Here is a 23,259-nt window from a genome sequence, read left to right on the forward strand (position 1 = left end):
ACCATCTATTAATTTATATCGTTCTTTATCTCAAATATTTTTTGTGGGGGAAACAAGAAACTTTACGCCCCAGTGAAATGTGTCTGCACTCATAAAACATGGCAGCCACCTGCACAAAATGCCGGTTTTATGTAGAATGCTTTTTAAGACTTTGATTTATTTTCAGATAAAAAGAAGAATTAAGGTATAATATCCCCAAAACCATGATCCGCGTAAAACCGTTGCTTCCTATCATCGATTTTGGCAAATTTTTATTAAAAATAATATAATTTTAAAATAAAAAATACTTCATATTTTCATATTTTTTATGGAATTATACCTTTCGTTCCAGGAAGTGGACCTTCTGGGGCTATAAAGAAATAGATAACAGTAATGGTTATATCTTAATACCATATATGGATGTTTTCAGATTTTTATGAAAATGTCAAGAAGTTTTCTACTAACTAACATTAGTAACAGGTTAGATGTGAAATATTTATTTGGGAAATCATGGTAGTGATCTTAGATGCAGAAGTATATTTTGGCTTAGGTTGACTAGGCCTAGGTCTAGGGTAGCAGGCCCAAAGCCACTCTGCCCCTTCACAGGGCTTCCTGTAGGTCTGAGGTTCTATAGGCTAGTTCAATGAGAGATCACTGGTCCCCTACGACGAGCCCATTACCACCAAGGAGAACCGTGCCAAGTTCATTTCCGAGGCAAAGCACTGGGATAAGACGTCATACCCTGGCACTCAGCAGTAAGGATGGTGGTACGGAGCAGGCGGTGGGTGGCATTTTCTGGATTAGACCTGGTGCAATTCTTAATACAACAAGGCCTAGATGCAACCCTCACAGATTCTTGCCATGAACTCAGCAGGTAATTCCGCAGTTCAGATGCCGTCTGTCTTAATGTAAAATCTACATAAAGCCATCGGGTTCTGCTGATATTGGACTGAAATTGGCATCAAAGAGTTTCTTGTGGAGGTTTCAATATTTCAGCTTTAATCAAGAGCCCCTATATTTTTTTTTGCAGAGTAAGTACCTTGTGCCAATATATCTATTGTCGGAGATTTAATTACCTTGTCCCAGTGGAGGGCTACCATGTTCCACTTCCACGGTCCATTCTGTTTAATGCAGAAAAAAACATAACATGATCTTTTCAACTATCACCTTATAACATTGTATTTCAAATTAAGATGATAAAATTATTTTTTGTATTATTTATTTCCTTTAATATACAACCGTTTACCAATTTATATAGTCATTTATCTCAAATGTCTTTTTGGGTGTAAAACTTACATCCCAGTGAAATGGAGCATGGCGATAAATACCTTTTTCATGTAGAATTATTTTTGATACAGATGCTGGAATTTCCTTTCAGTCAGGGAGTGTAGGGATGGGGGGTTCCATATTAAATACCCAAAGTCCCAGAAAATACCAATAAATCATTGGCAGATAATCAAAAGATGGAGAGGGATTTGATACAATATCCCCAGATCCATGATCTGCACATAACCAAGTGCTTCATATTATTAATTTTTAAAACTTTTATATTTTAACTCATATTAATGTAATTTTAAAATAGAAAAACGACTTGAAAAACGAACACTTCATATTGTTAACACAATTATACCTTTTGTTCCAGGTCGCGGACCTACTTGTCCTATAAATAAACATTTAAGAGTTAGTAAATATTATATCTCAACACTATGTATGGTCTAAGTTTCTAGTTTTACAGAAAGTTCAAGAAGTCCTCTATTAATTAAAAGTCATCATATTTGTTGGCTTAATCATGATAGTGAACATAAACCCAACTCAAATTCTCGCTATGAACTTTGCAGGATCTTTCTGATTATTTCAGCAGAAAACTAGGGCCCCTACCTATTTTCAGGTCAAAATATGGTAAACAGAATGTTTTACAGAGACCTGGAGACCCTAAGTGTTACACAGCAAACAGAATTGGTCTCATTATCATTCGGAATTCATATTGATTTCATAGCCATACCTGGTCCAAATGGAATTTTGCCACCTTGTTCCATTTCCACGGTCCAGTCTATTTAATACAGAAACAAGGATAATATAACATGGTCTTTTACATGCTCATCACATTATATTTTATTTTATTTAAGTATATTGAGAACATTTTGTAATATCATTATTATATTAATATCAATATTATAGTAATATATTGGAAATGAGTAGAGCCTATTGATATTTAATTATATAAACACGGCATGTCCTGTGCACAAAATACACAATATTCCCAAATCCAAATCCCAAACGAACTCAAATGCAACAAATCATTCGGATTAAAACGAATGCCAGTTCTAAATAACAAAACAGCTTGGAATATCCATACTTCCTATTGTTAATGGAATGATACCTTTTGTTCCGGGGAGTGGAAATACTTGTCCTATAAAGAAACATTTAACGGTCAATAAAGATCATATCTTCATACTATGTATGGTTCTTAATCATTCTGCATTCTTCTTGATTGTCTAGTATTAGAACTATAATTACCTGGTCCAAATGGAACGTTGCCACCCTGTTCCATTTCCACGGTCCATTCTATTTAATCCAAAAAAAGGATAATATAACATGGTCTTTTACATGATCATCACAATATAATTTAATTTGGGTAAATTGAGAAGATAAAATGTATTTAATATGGGAGTGGTTCCTGCTTTGGTCTAAATTTAGTAATATTAGCATAACCAATTATATACTAATAACGGGGAATTGCGTAGAGCCTATTGATATTTAATTCTGTAAACATGATGTGTCTTCTGCACGATTAGAACGATTAGAACAAACCAAAATGCTTCACATCATTAAGTTCTATATTCCCATTTTACATCTGTGCTTCATATTGTTAATCGAATGATACCTTTTGATCCAGGAAGTGGAAATACTTGTCCTATAAAGAAACATCAAACAGTCAATAATATCTCAATGCTATGTATGGGTCTTCATTTGAATTTTTAGAGAAGTTTCCTGCTAGATAAACTCCATCATTAAACACGTTAAAGAGTCATGAAGCTAAATCTGGACACAACTCTCCAAGAACTCAACAGGAGCTGTCGACTTCTGTTGACCTTGGCCTGGGATTGGCGCTTAAGAATGAAATAAAAGTACAATTTCTCTACTCACCTTTATCCCATGGGATTCCACCTCCTTGTTCCATTTCCACTGTCCATTCTGTTTTTAAAAGATATTCAATGTACCTGATACGTGTGTGGGGGGGGGTGTTTACACAGAATAATGTATTTTATATATTCAATTTATATATTTTTTTAAATGTGATCCTTATAAAGTAGCAGAAGTAGATTAGATACCCAAATTCAAAAACTGCAGAAAATACTAGAATTTTGTAAAAAAAAATAATTAATATCACACTCCCCAAATTTTCCAGTTATCCAAATTACCTTTACTCCCAGGAACTGGGCCACTTCTTCCTATAAATGGATTTGTACAACTCAGTAAAGAAGCTTTTTTACATCATATCTACTGTTATAAGTATATGATTAACGTTATTATTATTATATACAAATACAATCGACATCAACTTCTGATAAAATGCTTCAATTTTATGGTTTATAAAAAATAGAACTATAAAAAGTGATGTGCCAAGTAGCTTAGGTCGGAATGGGGACCCTTGGAGCATAATAGTTTCTTTCTTTATTTTACTTGAGTAATTATGTACTGGTTGAGCAATAAGACTGATTCTTCTTCGTTATGTTATGATTCAGTGTCAGGAAACCTATGTCTTATGGCTCTTAAATGTTTACATTCTCCAACAACCTGCTGGACTAGATCTTGATCTTTTGGAATTGCACAGCCTTCATATATAATTTCGAGACACGGTGCTTACCTTTAAGACAAGGTGCGATAGACCCATAGCTCATACTTGGAGAGTAACCAATGCTGAGGAGTCCAAATGGCATTGTGGGGTGCTCTATGGTGTGAAAACTGAAGCCACGGGGTAATCTAAACTCTCCCCAAGAGTATTCTGATCCTGGGAACTTTCTCCACTGAATTCCTTTTGGAGCCTTTTCGTCGATAGTGATTCCTGACTGACCCGGCATCTTGATTATAATAACACCCTCATTGTTGTCAACGTTGTTTTGCCCAGGGATTACATATTTAAGACCAAAACTCATAATATCAGGTGCATTAGAGAGAAAAGGTGGGAAGGATCCACCAGTGCCAAACAAAAGGACTTGAATATAATTATTAGAACGCAGAGACAAAGGGAATGATGGTGAGACATCAAAGGTGACCATTTCTCCTTCATTTATGGTTTTCTGTCCTTTTTTGGTCCCAGATTGGTATGTAAATTCAGTGGGTTTGTAAGCCATAACCATCACAATGTCTGATTTAGGCTGGAAGGACAGACCGGGAACAAAGTAGGTATCTCCCCAGCGTTCCACTGGTAGGAGCTGCTCGTAGACATGGCCACAGTTTCCATTTTTCTGAGCGCATGTGTGCCCACTTAGGACTGATACCGGATATTGGGCTACTACCTTAGTGCCCGACAGATCGTCTTTGCTCTGAATCTGGATGGCTTGGTGAGGCTGCAAGGTGACACGTAGAATGCTTCCCTTCGGATAATCCTTTCCTTGGAATTTCACATGTCCTTTTAGATAGATATCGACATTTGTTGGCTTGTCATTGGAGATGATGGCAAACTCTTTATATTCTGTGTCAGGTCCCCACGGGGGTGTAACAATGTAATAGAGAATTCCCCACCAGTCTACTGGGTAAAGCAAAGCTGTATCAGAACTGCCAGGTTTAGAACTACGTGAAACAACTGTCACCCCATGATCGGCTTCAATGACCACTGATCTGGGGGATGTGTCCGTTCCGAGCATCTCTATGGGTTCTTTGATAGGAACGGATACAGTTTCTCCTTTTTTGACCGTCACTTCTTTCCGGAAATCAGTGTTGCTAATGGTAAGCATGACCAGAGTGGAGGGGTAGATGCCGGTAATTAGGAACTCCACTTGAGGAATTTTGTTGGATCCGTGATTCTGCAGGAATGTGGTGACAAATTTTCTGCCAACTGTAGCCCCACCTTTGAAACCTGCAAAAGAAAAATAGTGTAACGTGTCAAAACTACGAAAGTATATTTGATTTGTCATGGTGAGGTCAAAGCTTTTTTTATATTACCTGGTCTCCACATAAAATAACCTTCTTTTCCTGTAAAGAAAAAAAATAGTATTATTTTAGTATTATTATATTATAATAATATTATTTAGTAAAAGAGATGTCAAACTACTGTTCACTATTTTTGCTGGGGATATTTAATCATGTGATAGACAAGCAGGTACTGATAGGTTGCTGCCCGATAAACTGAAAAAAGCAGTTTATTCTGAGATTAAAGAGGAAACTATAATAAATAAATAAATAAATAAATAAATAAAACAGATCTTAAATGTTTTATTTGCTTAACATACCAGTGAGTGCAATTAATGGTTTGTAGATATAACCAAATCAATATTATCAATACATAAATAACCCGAGAGCACATATTCTTTTAGCACGAGTAGGTGTCAGATTAAACGGCAACATCGGATTTGCATAAGAGATTCTGAAAATGTGCTCTAATTTCCAAATTACCTTTTATTCCAGGAAATTGACCTCCTTTTCCTATAAAGAAATTTTTATAGCTTAGTAGAAAGATTTCTAAATTCTATGAACTGTTCTTAAAATGTAAATGATATAAATATAAAAAATATTTTATTAATATCTTTATTTATTTATTTTTGTCTTAAAGAAATTTAAAGGAAATCTTAAAACCTCATTTACCCCAAAAAATAAATGTATAAGGATTATAAAGATAATTTCCAAATAACATGTGATATTCTTATATGGGAATTGATAATTGTGTAGAAATGTATTTTTAAGGCATACCACTACCAACAATCGTTCCACACTAACATACCCCATTCTCCCCATGGAATTTTTCCGCCATGTTCTACAAAAAAAAAAGTCCAAATATAAGATTGTATTTCAATTGTCATTGTAGTGCAGTTATTCTAATTAAAAAACTATTTGTTAATCTTCCTCACCCCATTTCGTTTGTCCTTCTATCGTCCAATCTGTTGAATAAAAAAAAATGTAAATTAGTTTTAGTTTTAAAATTACGGGGTACATTCTTTAACAGTTGAGGGTATGAGTGGTAGAAGTTAAGTTTGTGATATTTTAAGGAATAAAAAATAAATTTAAAAATAAATATATATATATATATATATATATATATATATATATATATATATAATATTTGTGCTATAATTACCTTTTCCCCATGGGTGTTTTCCACCTTGTCCTACAAAAAGGTAGATTGATGTTAAAAGGTTTTGTTATCATCATAAAACAAACGATGACATTTGTCGGCGACTAAAAATGACAAATGACAAATTTGTTAAGTTTACCCCATTTCATCCATCCTTTTCCTGGAGGAACCCCTCCTTCTATCATCCATTCTGTTGAACAAAAAAAATAAAATAAATTAGTCTTTACAAAAATGTAGTTTTTTAATAATAGGGTGATTTCTCTAAATACTGGGGGTATGAGTGTTGGCTTTTGAGTTTCTCAATCACGCTTATTGGAACAAAACATTGACATTTTCAATAACCACAATTTGAGTGCCAATTCACCAAAAATGTAGCCAGACTCAACTTTTCTTTTGTCAAAGATAAGCAACTTTTAATTTATCCCAATGATCAATTAGTTGTCAGTTTCGCCTCTCATCTGATACGTTATGAAGTAGGGGGTTCTATTAACTAATAACGACAACTGAGGAGAGGCTATTGCCCCTAGATCAAGTAAACTTCACTTGACACAAGGGGTACAAATTCTTCAAGACATGGTTATAAACAATCTAATACAATCTGATAAACCTATTAATGTCAAGTAAAAATCTAAAGAAAAAACCAAAAATAATCAAATAAAGCAAATAACACTCAAAAATATTTTAAAATATCATTCGCTGCGCCTAATGAAACATTGACTGAAACACTGATTTCTAATTGAGAATAAAAATTACCTTTTGATCCCGGATGGGGACCTCCTTTACCTATAATGAGCAAGTAGAGAAAATATCTTACTATTTTTTAGTATTTTTTTATTGTTCTAAAAATGATAAACTTTTTTTTTAATTGAAATTACACTTCTAAGAAGATTAAATGAGATTTGTATAATATCAGCGCTGTAATTACCTCCTCCCCACGAAAATCTGCCGCCGTCTCCTACAAACAAAAGCAGATTGATTTAAGTGCTTTGGTGGTGTTGTGAAACGCGTCAGCACAAGTAGATCTTGATTTGTGCCGTCAGTCTATACTCACCCCATTTCTTTCCTCCTTTCTCTTCCGAACTCTCTCCTTCTACGCTCCATTCTGTTTAATTCAAAAAATGCTTCATTTTAAATCAACACCGGGTATTTTTGAGAACCATAATATTAATGCAAGCTGACCTAAAAATTAAACAGACTCCCCGTCTTTTGTCAACTTGAAAGAAAAGTAACTCTGAATTGAATGTATATACACATAAAAAAATATTTTTCTCTATTCCTCGCGGAATTGGATTGAAACATTGATTTCCAATTACAAAAGAAAAATTCAGATTACCTTTTGATCCAGACCGGTGACCACCTTTACCTATAAAGAGATTATTAGACCCGTTAATGAAAATCTCTAAGTGTTTTTTTATTGTTCTGAAAATGGCAAACATTTTTTTTTTATATAGAATTATAATTCTATTAAAGCAGATTGATTTAAGTGCTTTGGTGGTGTTGTGAAACGCGTCAACACAAGTTCATCTTCATTTGTGCCGTCAGTCTATACTCACCCCATTTCTTTCCTCCTTTCTCTTCTGAACTCTCTCCTTCTACGCTCCATTCTGTTTAATTCAAAAAATGTAGACTTTAGAAAGCGTCATTTTAAATTAACACCGGGTATTTTTGAGAACCATGATTTTAATGCCAGCTGACCTAAAAATTAAAGAGACGCCACGTCTTTTGTCAACTTGAAAGAAAAGCAACTCTGATTTTAATATATATCTACATCAATATTAAGCTACAGTGAGTTTCAACCTTAACCCATAATAGCGAAACAATGTAAACATTTTTCTCACCCCAAAACAAGTAAATGTGAAGGTCCCTCATCCAATTAGTTAGGAGGAAGAATGCCTAATGACCACAGGCCACTCAACTATAAATATCTTAGGATGGGGTAAAGTGTTGGCTTTTGGGGAAATTATACTCATGTGAATTGTAACAAATATTACAATTTTCAATAGCCCCCAATTTTATCACAAATTCACCCCAAAATTTGCAAGAATCAACTCAACACCTTTTCTCAACGTAAAAAGTTATATCTACCTCAATAGTAACCTACAGGCAGTTCTGCTTATTGACCCCAGCTACCTCCCCCGCCATATTGTTTAGGGGTGATGGGATAGGGGAGAGATAATTAAGGGGGGGGTCTGCCCAGTTCGTTTCTCAACTAAAACGTAATTGGCACAGGGGTGTAAAATCTCCATGCTCAAGGATTTAAGAACCTAATTCATATCTGATGTTGAAAGAAGCTGCTCATTCCCAAAAAGTTATAATCATAAAAAGCAAAATTAACTAAATAGAATTCAAAAATATTTAAAAAATATTATTCTCTATCCCTCGCAGAATTGGATTGAAACATTGATTTCCAATTACAAAAAAAAGGAATAATGTGAGTTTTCAGATTACCTTTTGATCCAGACCGGTCACCACCATTACCTATAAAGAGATTACTAGACCCGTTAATGACAATCTCTAAGTGATTTTTATTGTTCTGAAAATGGCAAACATTATTTTTTTATAGAATTATAATTCTATTAAAGCATAAAAATAATTTAAACTGGTCACTGTATTACTGTGTTTATTGGGTTTATAATATCAGCTTTGTAATTACCTTCTCCCCACGAATATTTACCGCCGTGTCCTACAAAAAAAAAATAAAATAATAGATTTATTGCAAAATGGTGCGTTTTTTTGTAAAACGAGCCAGAGCATTTGTTCATGGTTTGTTTATCCTCACCCCATTTCATTCCTCCTTTTCCTGCAGGAATCTCTCCTTGTATCATCCATTCTGTTTAATATACAAAATTAAAATAACATTTAAAAACATGAAAAAAAGTCAAATTACAAAAAAATATGAATAATGGGAGTTTCCGTTATTACCTTTTGATCCAGGAATGGGACCTCCTTTACCTATAAAGAGATTATTAGACCCATTACAGAAAATCTCTAAATAGTTTGTATTGTTCTCAAAATGGGAAACATTTCCAATTATAATCTTTTAAGACATAACAATAAAACATACTGGTTCCTGGCATTCTGCATTTATTATATTTATATAATGTCAACTACGTAATTACCTTGTCCCCATGAAAATTTACCGCCATGTCCTACCAAAAAAATAGATTTATTTCAAAATGGTTTTTTTTTTTTTTTAAATGAGCCAAAACGTTTGTTCATGGTATGTGTATCCTCACCCCATTTCATTCCTCCTTTCTCTTCGGAACTCCCTCCTTCTATTTTTTATTTAAAAAAAATGTAAATTAGTCCTTTGGAAATGTCATTTTATAAGAAAAAGGCGAGTTCTTTCTTATGGGGGAAAAAATAAATAATGTGAATTTCCAAATTACCTTTTGATCCAGAATTGGAACCTCCTTTACCTACAATAAAAATATATATTTACCTACAGTAAAGAATATACGTAAGTAGTATTTATTGTTCTGAAAATAGGAATTCTAAAAAAAAACCTGAAATACACTGATTCTCCTATCACTGCATTTATTATGTTATAAAATTATTAGAAAATTCAGTACTGGAAATACCTTCTCCCCACGGAAATTTACCGCCGTGTCCTACAAAGAAAAGTAGAATGATTTAGATACATTGTCCTTATTCTGAAACGATTCAACAAAAAATAAAATGTAATCATATATTACGATGAACTCACCCCATTTCATTCCTCCTTTCTCTTCGGAACTCCCTCCTTCTATTTTTTATTAAAAAAAAAAGTAAATTAGTCCTCAGGAAATCTTGGTTTTTTTAATAACAGGTGGATTCCCTAAAAGTTGGCAGCATGAGTGTTGGCATTTGAGTTTGTCAATCTCCCCGATAAGAGTTTAAAACTATACCTTCACAATTTGAGGGCCAATTCACAAACAACATTTTTTCCTCTGTAAATGAAAAAGAATTCTCTTTTCCAAAATGTTAGGAGGTAGGGGGTTCCATTAACTAGTCATTGACTACCTATTGAGCCCAACCACTTCCCCGCCATATGATTTAGGATGGGATGGTAAAGACGCAATAAGCAGGTTGGGTGGGGATCGAATAGAAGAGTAAAGAGAGATGGTTGGAAATAATTCTACCTGTTCAGCTAACATAAAATTGGCACGGGGGGGAAAGGGGGGGACCATTCTACAAATCAATGGGTTTCCAAAAATGTAATACAGTTTGATGAGCTTCTTTGGTGTCAACTGAAGAAACCACTCATTCCAAATATAATAAACCATACAAATGCAAGATGAATAAAAGAAATTAGCTTAAAAAAAAATATATAAATATATTTGAAATTATCCTTTTCTATGCGTCGAGGAAGTTTTTTTTCCTATTATAAAAAAAAGAGATAATATGATTTTCCAAATTTATTCTTCTCAAAATGGGAAAGATTATTTGAACACAATTATAATTCTATTTAGGAAAAAAGTGAAATACACCGATTCCTGTATCACTGTGTGTATTTGTCATTTCGGCGATTAAATTACCTTCTTCTGAAGAAAATTTACCGCCGTGTTCTACAAAAAAAACAAAAATAGATTTATTTCAAAATGGTTTGCTTTTTGGAAAATGAGCCAACACAATTGTTCATGGAGTACATGGTATGTGTCCTCACCCCATTGCATTCCTCCTTTTCCGGCAGGAATCTCTCCTTCTATCATCCATTCTGTTTAATTTAAAAAAAATATCAATTAGTCTTCAGAAAATGTAATTTTATAAGAATAAGGTGGGTTCTCCAAAAGCTGGCGGGTATGAGTTTTGGCTTTTGGGTTTGTCAATGACATGCGTGAGACTTGAAACAAAATGTTCAACGACCACAATATGAAGGTCAACTCAACAAAAAATTAGCCAGACTCAACTCAACATTATTTATCGACTTGAAGGTAAAGCCATTCTCGATTTAGTTTATCTCTACGCCAATAGTAACCGCCGTGGGTTTCAAAACTCGTAATAGCGATCCAACGTTCAAACTTTGCCTCCTAAATGAAGGTCTCTCATCCAATATGTTGGGAGGTAGGAGATTCTATTTACTAAGCAGCGACTGCCTTTTGACCCCAGCCTATTCCATAACGTTATGATTTAGGATGGGGTTGTAGAAATGAAATAAGAGGTTAGGGCTAGGAGACGTGATGGGATGGGGGAGTATAGAGAAAATTAAGGGAAATATTCCCAGCCCCCCCCCTACTCAGCTAAAGATAAATAAAGGAGGAAAATTCTTCAATCAATGGCTCTAAAATGATCTAATGAACGTCTTTGCTGTAATGCAAATTCTAAAGAAACTGCCCATCCCCCAAATAATAAACCATTAAAAAGGAAACATCATTCAAAAATTGGAATTTAATTGAAAAATGTTTTTCCATAATTGCTAGTTATGGAAAAAAATAATAATGTGACTTTCCAAATTACCTTTTGATCCAGGAATGGGACCTCCTTTACCTACAATTAAAATATAAGACTAAGTAAAGAATATACGTAAGTAGTATTTATTGTTCTGAAAATGGGAATTCTAAAAAAAAACCTGAAATACACTGATTCTCCTATCACTGCATTTATTATGTTATAAAATTATTATAAAATTCAGTACTGGAATTACCTTCTCCCCATGAAAATTTACCGCCGTGTCCTACAAAGAAAAGTAGAATGATTTAGATACATTGTCCTTATTCTGAAACGATTCAACAAAAAATAAAATGTAATCATGTATTACGATGAACTCACCCCATTTCATTCCTCCTTTCTCTTCGGAACTCCCTCCTTCAATTTTTTATTAAAAAAAAAGTAAATTAGTCCTCTGGAAATCTTGTTTTTTTTTAATAACAGGTGGATTCCCTAAAAGTTGGCAGCATGAGTGTTGGCATTTGAGTTTGTCAATCTCCCCGATGATGAAACAAAACTTTCACCATATGATCACGATGGGGAGGTAAATACGCAATAAGCAGGTGGGGTGGGGATTGGATAGAGGAGGATAGAGAGATGGTTGGAAGTAATTCCACCTGGTTAGCTAACATAAAATTGGCTTCTTTGGTGTCAACTGAAGAAATCGCTCATTCCAAATATAATAAACCATACAAATGCAAGATGAATGAAAGAAAATAGCTTTCAAATATATATATATATTTAAAATTATCCTTTTCTATGCGAGGAATTAAATTGTTCATTTTATTTTCCTATTAAAAAACACACAGATAATATGATTTTCCAAATTACCTTTTGAGCCATGAAACTGACCTCCTTCACCTATAAAGAAATTATCTAAGTATTATTTATTCTTCTGAAATGGGAAACATTATTTGATTACAATTATAATCATAGTCTGGCAAAAAAATGTATCACTGTGTGTAGTTATCACTTCGGCAATTTAATTACCTCTTCCCCAAGAAAATGTACCGCCTTGTTCTAGAAAGAAAGAAAAAGTAGAATGACTTTTGTTATTGATCTTAAACGAGCCAACGCATTTGTTCAAGTAAATCATAAGTCATATTTTGGGTGATTAGGGTGTGCGTGGACTCACCCCATTTCATTCCTTTGCCTTCTTGCTGTTGTCCTCCGTTCATTGACCATTCTGTTTCAACAAAGAAAGGAAAAAATAATTCAGAATATAATATTCAAATGATTCACAATATCCCACAACAGCATCATACACATAAGTAGATTTTGGAACAGATTGAAGGTAGGTCAATTTTTAAATTATATTAATAAATATATAATAATAATAATAATATATATATAATATACATAATAAATATTATATAATAATAGTATCAATTCATGAGAATATCATTTCTTCTAAATGAAATCTAATGTTTGTTTTCAAATTACCTTTAGTCCACGTTGAATCACCTCCTCTGCCTAAAAAAAGAAATGTATAAGAATCAGGGAGGGGATTTCCACATCATGTTTGTTCTGAAAGTGGGAATTCATGTTTGTATAAAAATGTTTTTTACACTATAAAAACATCAGATCTGAAGGCTCGTAATATCACTATATTTTTTTAATTTATATAAGGCCAACGCTATAATTACCTTCCCCCCTCAAATATTTGCAGTTATGTTAAACCACACAAAAAAAAGCATTATAAATCCTATATTACACATATACTTACAACAAATCGACAGGATAACTGCCCATAGGACTGGGCCCCAAAACCAGCCCATTTTGGATCTTTTAAAAAAAAATAAAAAATATTACATTAAAAATTAAATAAATAAATAAAACACATTTAAATAACATTGTCCTCTGCCTACGGCATGTAATCCATTCTGGATAGACCAGTGGTCTATATATTGCTTACGAATATTTAATGTGATACAGGTGAATTTAACGATTCTGGGATGATTGTGTTATTTCTGCTCATAGGGTTTTTTCCATTTGGTTGTTGGGAAATTGTCCGTTTCTCTTTTCCTATGCATTGCATTCTATTTGATATTACTTTTTAGCTCTGATTTTATTCTCTAGCCTGCTCCTACCATAGTCCACCATGACCATGTTCCGTTCCACCACAGTACCTTCTCAGATGCCACCAGAGATATCACTATGGAGAAGAGATTTCCCAGAACCTCCTCTAGAATTCGGAGCCATACTGACTTAAGAAATGACCATATGGCATATGGCTCCTGAATCTAAGACTTTATAGCAGAAGAAACGGGCAGACTAGACAGGGGCCAAATGGGGCCGATCTGCCTGCCGGTTCTATGTTTCTACATTAATTCTATTTCATACATACAAAACACTACTGAATACAGTATTAATTGAACGTTCTATTAGGGATGTAAAAACCCTGCCAAAGCTCCGCAGGGTATAAAGAGCTCCCCTTCCCATCATGATAACATAAATATGCAGTTTTATTTTCTTCTAATAATCTGGATGGGGGTCATATCCTCCTCACCCCCTGGTTCGTTAGCCCATGATATAGATTACATTCCGTTTGATATCGTTGTTAAAGGTCAAAACGGGAAAAGAATGTCACGCAAACTGTCTGGACCTCAAAGGTTTCTTCTTCCGAAGCTGGCCGACCGATACCATTCCATTCCATGGCCCAAAGCATTTTATTCCATTATATGTATATAGCAGACGGCATTCGTTCCCATAGCTTATAGAGAAATAATTCTATTTCGAATGACATATAGTATAGATGACATTCTATATCATGATAGACGGCTACAGATACAACTCTATATTGCGTTCTGCTGGATATATAATCGTCTCGTTAGGTAGCACTTCTTAGGGCTTCTATGTTCTCCAATTCGCAAACTTCTAGAACACCCAATACTTAATACTCCGTAAATGCTGATAGGAAAATACAGGTGAGACGAGAGGCTTACCTGGTTCCTGGGACTGTGGACGAGTTACCTCCTGCGTCCCGAATCCTAAGTATTTATTCCTGAGCTCAGCACCTGATACGTTAATCTCAAAGCCCCCCCCACAACTCAGCAGCCCCAGCTCCCATTTCCCCCCCAGCTATTCACAAGCAGGTGAGCAACGTCAGGTGACAGCCGATCAACCTGCGAAGCCAGAGAAATATTCTGATGTGTAACAAAGGAAAACATACGGGAAGAAAAAGCTATTTGCATTAGATATTTAAACAGAAGGTGACACGTTTAGCTCTGTGTGGATGTACCCAGATGCCTATACATTATTATATACCCTCTGTAATAGGGGACAATGTATAAGGGTTTGTTTTAATATATGTATCTATGTATATTGATACATACGCTCTTTTCCTATATGTATCTATGTATATTGATACATACGCTCTTTTCATAGATGTATCTATGTATATTGATACATACGCTCTTTTCATAGATGTATCTATGTATATTGATACATACGCTCTTTTAATATGTATCTCTTGTATCTATTTATGAAATGGCACCAAAAAAGGGTTTTAATGGTGGCAAAACAGACATACAAATGCACAAATTATGCAAAATGTATTTAAAATGCCATTCATACAATTCTAGTTGTCAAGGCAGTATATAAGTGGAACTGCCTCTCCACAGAAGCGGTAGATGTTAATATAGTCTATTTATCTAGACAGGGTGGGGGTCGATACTTTGAATTATAGCTTTATAGCCTAAAAAACTGTACTATTATAAGAAATGTTATACCTAAAACAGGATCCCTGGCCATGCCACCTTAATTCAACACAAAACCACAATATTCTGTAGCATTATGTCCATAATTTACAGTTTTTTGGGGGCTTTTTTGCTGACAGATGTCTATTTTTAAGATTAAGCTCCAAAGGGTTTATCAGCATGAAATAAACTAACCCAACTCATTTCACATGATGCAACCGAACAGCAGGAGCAAATATTTAGCGCAGCCCATGGCCTTGTGGTTGTGTTCCAAACAGGATCTTCCAAACTAATGAAAGTTCTAATCAAATAGAGATCAGCCTAATAATTGATTATAAGGCCCCATGAGAAAACTAGTTAGAACCACCTTACTTGGTGCCAAAACTCACCAAATAAAGAGAAAAGCACCCAAAAAATTTATAATTTTTATTAACGAGCATGCAGAAACTAGTGTATAAAATGCATGTAATGCCCATTGATTGCTCTTGTAATGCCGCTGATCAAATCCCCCATCTATCTTCCAGCTCACATCTCCTGCTGCTATATTGCATTCTCTACCTACTACCTGCTACTACCTCGGAAATTATTACCCCTAAATCCCTTTCCTAACCCTTAACCTAACCCTAAACCCTAACTCTAAACCTAATGACTAACCCTCTAACCCTAACCTTTTAACCCTCTAACCCTCTAACACTAACCTTCTAACCCTCTAACCCTAACCTTCTAACCTTTAACCATAACCCTCTTACTCTAACCCTAAACTTCTAACCCTCTAACTCTCACCCTCTACCTCTAACCCTAACCTTCTAACCCTCTAACCCTAAACCCCAACCCTCTAACACTAACCCCTAACCTTCTAACCTTTAACCCTAACCCTCTTACTCTAACCCTAAACTTCTAACCCTCTAACCCTAACCCTCTACCTCTAACCCTAACCTTCTAACCCTCTAACCTTTAACCCTAACCCTCTAACTCTAACCCTAACCTTCTAACCCTCTAACCTTTAACCCTAACCCTCTAACTCTAACCCTAACCTTCTAACCCTCTAACCTTTAACCCTAACCCTCTAACTCTAACCCTAACCTTCTAACCCTCTAACCCTAAACCCTAACCATCTTACCCTACTCCTAACACTCTAACCCTAAATCAAATGCCTAACTCTCTAACCCCTAACCTTTAAAAGAGACGGTGCAAAACCAGTGTATAGTATCCATAATGTTTGTCTGATGGTGGACAAAGTGAAGGGTCTTGGAGGGATTTAAAAAGCATTGTGAAGGATTCCATCAGAAGAAGAGATCATTGAGGCCCTAAAAGCTACGTCTTTTTTAATGTGTTAACAATAAAACATTCGTACCCTAAGAAAGGCTGGGGTTTCCCTGCGTCATGTATAGTTAATCCCACTGGATAATATTTGAAATGGCTAACTAATTTAACTATGCATTATGTAGGGTCAAATTTTGGAAAATTTCTGAAAAGTCTATGAGATTTATTGTAAAACAAAGCAGTTCTTACTTTTTACAGTGATCTATTTGAAGTTTAATTAGTTGTGTTTTTATGCAGTTCTCATTGAATGCCACCAGATGGCGATATCACGTGCAACATATTCCATTTATGTCCACCTGTAAAAAAATTGCAAGTGTTGAACAGCATATAAAAAACAAGATTTTAGTGGGGTAAAAAAAGTTTAATTTAAAGCTGTTCACTGTAAACTGACATTCCAACCTTGTGCTTTGGGTCGGAAAAGGAAGAGTGGGTGAAAATGTTGTGGTTTAGAGAGAGTTAAAAGAAATAAACCAAAATAATTCCAATTTCTTAATAAGACGTAACTTTTAGATGCCATGATGAAGCGGGTGGGAGGAAAATGACAAAGTATAAGAAAGGGGAAAGAAATATCACAGAAAACTACTGTTTTATTTCCTGTGCAACAGTTTCAAGAGTAAAGATTAAACCCACAAAGAGGATGTTATTAGAAAAAAATATCAGAATTAGGATTAGGATTGTAACTATGTAACCTGGTGTTATTCGTCTCTACTGCAAAATTCCCTCAACATTCTGCATTTTAAGCATAAACCCCAGGACGAGGCATCATACAAATCCCCCCCCCCCGTAAATGTTGAAAACAGAGAGTCATACTGAGAAAACCTGCAATGTACGCTGAAAAACTCCAAGTACCTCTCAATTTTTATAATAGTACTATTACAATCAAAAGTATCAGCATTGAGAGTGAAACAATATGTCATAATAATTGGAAAAACAAGTTACAGTTTAACAATGTTTATTATCATATGGAGCAATTTATCAATAAATATACATGCGCTTACACAAACAAAAAGCAACTATATTTATAATAAAAATGGTCCTGCCTACTAAGAAAGTTAGTATGTCCAGATAATGTGTAATGTGTGTGTAAATTATTTCATCGATAATGGGAAATGAATGTGTCCAAGGAGTATGTTGATATAATGTAACATGTATGTGTAAAAGGTGTATGTTTAGGTAATGGAAAATGTATGTGTAAAAGGAGTATGTTGAGATCATATTAAATGTATGAGTAAAAGGTGTATGTTCAGATAATGTAACATGTGTGTATAATGGGTGAATGTTAAGATAATGGGAAATGTATGTGTAAAACGTGTATGTTTAGATTACATAAAATGTATGTGTAAAAAGTGTATGTTGATATAAAGTAACATGTATGTGTAAAAGGTGTATGTTGAGATAATGTAACATGTATATGTAAAAGGTGTATGTTGAGATAATGGGAAATGTATGTGTAAAAGGTGTATGTTCAGATAATGTAACATGTGTGTGTAAAAGGTGTATGTTCAGATAGTGTAACATGTATGTGTATCAATGTATGTTTAGATAATGGGAAATGTATGTGTAAAAGGTGTATGTTAAGATAATGTAACAACATGTATGTGTAAAAGGTGTATGTTGATATAAGGTAACATGTATGCGTAAAAGTTGTATATTTAGATAATGGGAAATGTATGTGTAAAATATGTATGTTTAGATAACATAAAAAGTGTGTGTAAAAAGTGAATATTTAGATAATGTGAAATGCCATTTTCTTATTCAGTCATGGCCAGAAATTTGAAGTATATTGCTGTTTTCCCCCAAGTGTCAGGGCGATCAGCCCTTACAAGGGAAAATTAAATTACCATAATGTAAATGTTTTTTTTTTGTTTGTTTTTTTTGAGCCAACCATTAATGTTTCGTATATTTAATTGCTTGAACAGAGATAATTTATTTTAAAAATTGTGATTCTGGCTTCTGGGCTTGGCTTGTTAGGAAGAGTGCAAGCTAAAGCCAAAATAGCCTCAGCTTTGTTTTTTGGGCCTTAATGCATGGCAAGTGAGCTGGCTTTGCTTTATGAGGGGCTCGTGAGCTGGTAGGATGTCTCTCTTGGCTACGTCCCATTTTAGGCTGGTTTCAATTCCTGTAGCTCATGGACTACCATATGTTGGAGACCCCTGGAAAGCCCTGCTCTAAAAACTCTCACGCAAGTTGCCTTAAAATTATTTTTCTCATGGTACTGTCTCATTAACTGCTTTTGATGATGGGTTGAGTCAGACATGTTTTTTTTTTTCCAGATACATGGATAGGGATTAACGTCGTGCCCTTCCAATGTCATTATAGATGTCCCTTGCTTGTCCTTGAAGCTCCTAGGGAAAAAAATACAGATGTGTTAGATTACCGGCCATCGCATAAAGGATTGTAAAGAATAATGTTTATGTGTGTGCCGTTCTATTATAATAATTTATAGGCACTAAATCTTCAGCTGTCATTGTCTGCACCGAGAAACCTGAGATGACACCGACACCTTTTTCTTCCAGCAGGTTTTGTATGCTTTTCCCACTATACGAGACTCTGAAATCTATAGTAATTTTATAAATAAATAATGCTGGAATCCTTGTGACTTCTAGCCGGAGAGGCAATGTCTACTCAAACATTTACGTATCATTTAAATATCAGATAAATACACTGAGATTACAAAGGGATGTGTTCCGTCCCCACCTTTATAGGCTACGTTATACATTCAAAGCAAAAGTGTCAGCGATCGATACGTTTGTAGTTGAGTACTTCTTGCATATGAAGACATTAACGCCATTCTGATACATAGCTGTATATACTTGGTAATGTGTATTATTCTATTTTTGTCCTTTGTTTTATCCTTTTACACCAAAAACAGTGGGGATTTAAAAGACATTCAAAGATGTAGCAGCAAGAAGGTGTTACTCGCTAATGCCAGGAGGTATGTGCTAAAGCCCCTGGGGGTGGTAAGACTATTCAAAGGTATTGAAGCTGTCTGGATCTTAATGGGTTAATGGGTTAAATGAAGAGAGGAGTCTACTCGCAAAGCCCCGAGTTCCAGCCAGAGGGCAGGCAGCTAAAATGGAATTGAATTTGAGACTCTGTTTAGTTGGCCCTGTTGACGTTGATGGGTATTCGGTTTGGCTCGGATCTTAGTCACCGTGACTTTTCTCCTTCCGACTTTTCATTTTTTCACATCAGGGTCTTTGGGGACCCCATCAGGTCTGAGGGGCTAAGGAACCCTGAAGGGATTAGTTGGCCTATCCAGTTGAATCAAACAATATTATTCTTAAATAAATGAATCAAAGCTGCTCAGCTACTACCGTGCGGTTTATGGAATGGTTTAACCCAAAGAGTTTTGAGTTTCTAGGTACAAGGTGGGAAGCTTTTTGCTTGTTGGATCGGTTGTAGCACAAAACACAGGCTTTCTTTAAATACCAAACTCGGCAGCTCCTTAAACTCACTTCGTAAGTTCGTTCACTTTCCTGCAACTCAGTTTTTTGGCTGTTTCTATGTCTTTCTGGAAGAGAAAAAGATAATTGATAGATACATTGTTTAATTTCTAACTTTTTACATTTATTTTACAAAGTACTCAACAATCTCTAAGGGAAAACAATTTACTCCAAATTATTAACAAAATTTAAAATGCCGCTTTGGGTTACATATTTTATTTGTCATTAATAAAATACAATTGTTCGATTTTCACACCCCCCCCCTGCATACTGTTTCACCACAAACAAAAAAAACCACATTCTACAAGATTAAATCTCGCTTTACTTACCTTCTTCTTTCTTTTTTTGGATTTTATTTGATATGAAATACACAGTTAGGGCAATCAGCACAGTGATGAAGATGTCACAGAAGACAATTCCGGTAATTGCCCCCGAGCTCAGGTGGAAGCAATCCCCACAGTCTGAAAGAAGAATTCACAAAGAGATATATGAGATATATGTACGGAATTACAATTAATCTACAGGACAGAATGTCTTCAAGCAGCAATGCCATACATAGTTTTTTGGGGTTAGGAAAAGACACCTATAAATCAAGCAAGTCAAATTCTGGTTCTTCAAAGGCCTAAGAGACACCAGATTTTTTTGTGGTATTTTATTTAATTATTAAGGGATCATGTTAATTTTTGTTAGTTTCGTTATTGCACATGATTTTTCCAGCTATGATTTCCTCCCCCAGGTAAAGAATGAACACATCCTCAAATGTTCCCCTTTTTTTCATGGAAACCTAAATAAAAGAATCAACAAATTCCTAGGGAACAAAAAGCTTTCCTAAGCATGTATTCAGTCATGGCTGTCTGGGCTTATGTTCTTCGCTATTCCAATATTTCATGTTAAAAAAACAAAATTCTCACCATTTTGTCCGAAAGCAGTTCCTAAAAACAAAACAATGAAAAAAAGTATTATTAATTTTTTTTGTACAGATCACCACATTTGGAGACAATGTCAGGTTTTGAAGGTCACGCGATATACAGATGCTGCTTTGGGATTCATAAATCCTAGGTCACGAGTTTGGTCATAAAGCATTCAGATTCTGCCCTGTAGAAGTTACAATCAAACTATCTGCTCTACAGAAGCTTAAAATGTTTACGTTTCTTTCAAGTAAACACTGAGGAGACAAGGAGCCCTGCTGAGATGTGACCTTGGTGAAGCATGCTCTCTCAAAGCCAAAATCAGGACCCAATGGATGACAAAACACAAGTGGGCCTCTAAGGGTTATGCTTAAGATGTGTTTTAGAAAGGGTTAATGTGGTGGAATTAATGAAAGAAAAATGGTAAATTTAAAGTAATAACCCCTTAGTGAGGAAGCATGTCCTTGAGATACCACCAGCTACGTGCAACAATGTAAATCATTAATTGCTTGGTTCTGCCTGGGTAGCTGTCGGAAGCTTTAATATTTAGTCAGTTGAGTGGAAACACAAAAATACCTTTGTTTTTTTATCGTTAAGGGTCAGGAAGCTTGTGGTCAGTTGACCCAGAAAATGTTGGTGAGCCTCAAACAGAAGTTGCAACAACGGACCACTTCGGCCTACTTTTGTGTTAACAGACTAGCTATTTATTAATGGCGTAAATCAATTCAAACCAAGTAAATGTATTTACCAACAGAGTTTCCGCAATCAGGGAAGGCTTTACAAACTATATAAATGACACAGAGCTCCGACTTCTTCATTATAACAAAACAGAAAATGTCAAAATAAAAACAGATTGAATGGGATTGGAAGGAGACGTGATATATATATATCGATAGCAAGCACGCGATAGCTATTTAATTATAACTTTTTTATTATTTTCCTTTCCTGATCTTATTTTGATTTATTTATTAATTTTATTGAAATCAATAAAAAAAAAAAGGAAACCGGCACAGGTAACCCTTTGCACCACAACTGTTTGTTGGACTACAAACCTGATCACATTCTAGTAGGGTAGTTAAGTATAAAGAGGATATGTTCCCACAATAATTATGGTGGAAAGTCAAAACTGTTCATTGTACAGCTTTGATACCTGCAATCGTACACGTGATTTTATAGATAGATAGATATATATATATATAGGGCATGGCTTAGCTTCTCTATACCTTACATCCAGGGGCCAATGACGACTTCATTTGTAGGCTTTTTTTTGTCCTCTCTGTTACATTTTCATGTGATGATCAAGTTCCTCGTTGCCAAATCACGCAGATGTTTCCTCATTTTCACGATGGCAAAATAAAAAAGTTTGTACATTTCTAAAAATAGCCGTTTGTGGTTTTGATTTCATTGGGATCTGCCCAGTAATCAGTTTGTTGAAATAGAAAAAAAATGGTTCCAAAGGTTCAGTCCAATGAAAATACCCCTCTATGTTATAGATTTGGGTATAGGTACTAAAATGAATTCCTTATTTTAATGTATGGGATATCTGGAAAAACGAACAATATTTGTCATTTTGTTTCCCCATAAAGATGAGTCGTAGGAGGTCTTCTATATCTTGATTTTTTGACATTGGCGAAAGAAATGGCCAAATTAGAATAAAACCTCAAAACTAATTATCTTAAAAAAAAAAAAGAGTAATTTATTTGTGGGAGGCATACGATTTTCAAATGAAAATTTTCAGATTTTATTTCACTCACTATTCTTTTTTTCTTACAAAAAAAAAATAACGAGGATTTAAACAGATATTAAATTTAAATTCTGATGAAAACTAAAACTTCTAATGGCAAATCAGGTCATGACTTAACGACATAAGGTTTTCTACTTTGAATATACTCTTTTAATAATAATCTTTAAATCACAAAAATTTATTTTTCTGTGTTAATATCGCATAAAACCAAGTTACCATCACGTCGGTCAAAAAACACTATTGGTTCCGACTTTATCTGAAATAAGATTTTTGATAATATGTGGTGTGAAAATAATGCACTTTGCTACATTTGTATCCAGATTTTCATTTGAAATTAGATACAATTTAATTTCGAAAATCAAATGAATGTAATTAGATGGAAAGCAAACGTCTTGTGAAAGGCTTTAGAAGGTTTCTGGAAGCCGAAATGTTTTAGGGTTTTGCCCGTGAAGCGTCCAGAAGG

General features: G+C 34.7%; 1 protein-coding gene across 1 annotated transcript in view; it reads right to left on the reverse strand.

The window, feature by feature from the left end:
* Nucleotides 1-23,259, reverse strand: part of LOC149272792 (peptidylaminoacyl-L/D-isomerase-like) — a 29,827-nt gene that overhangs the window by 1,656 nt on the left and 4,912 nt on the right. The window contains exons 4-18 of the mRNA XM_089506743.1: nucleotides 20,474-20,605; nucleotides 20,157-20,212; nucleotides 13,121-13,150; nucleotides 11,708-11,737; nucleotides 10,789-10,818; nucleotides 9,853-9,882; nucleotides 9,661-9,690; nucleotides 8,925-8,954; nucleotides 8,720-8,804; nucleotides 7,605-7,634; nucleotides 6,411-6,461; nucleotides 5,146-5,175; nucleotides 3,848-5,059; nucleotides 1,982-2,029; nucleotides 1,056-1,100 (exon numbers count right to left, since the gene is read on the reverse strand). Of these exons, the coding sequence (XP_089362869.1) occupies nucleotides 1,056-1,100; nucleotides 1,982-2,029; nucleotides 3,848-5,059; nucleotides 5,146-5,175; nucleotides 6,411-6,461; nucleotides 7,605-7,634; nucleotides 8,720-8,804; nucleotides 8,925-8,954; nucleotides 9,661-9,690; nucleotides 9,853-9,882; nucleotides 10,789-10,818; nucleotides 11,708-11,737; nucleotides 13,121-13,150; nucleotides 20,157-20,212; nucleotides 20,474-20,605 (1,869 nt within the window). The remainder of the gene's footprint in view (nucleotides 1-1,055; nucleotides 1,101-1,981; nucleotides 2,030-3,847; nucleotides 5,060-5,145; nucleotides 5,176-6,410; nucleotides 6,462-7,604; nucleotides 7,635-8,719; nucleotides 8,805-8,924; nucleotides 8,955-9,660; nucleotides 9,691-9,852; nucleotides 9,883-10,788; nucleotides 10,819-11,707; nucleotides 11,738-13,120; nucleotides 13,151-20,156; nucleotides 20,213-20,473; nucleotides 20,606-23,259) is intronic.

The sequence above is a fragment of the Sceloporus occidentalis genome, unplaced genomic scaffold (assembly GCF_023333645.1).
Source record: "Sceloporus occidentalis isolate IW3139 unplaced genomic scaffold, rSceOcc1.0.p SCAF_419, whole genome shotgun sequence".
Taxonomy (NCBI): Eukaryota; Metazoa; Chordata; class Lepidosauria; order Squamata; family Phrynosomatidae; genus Sceloporus; species Sceloporus occidentalis.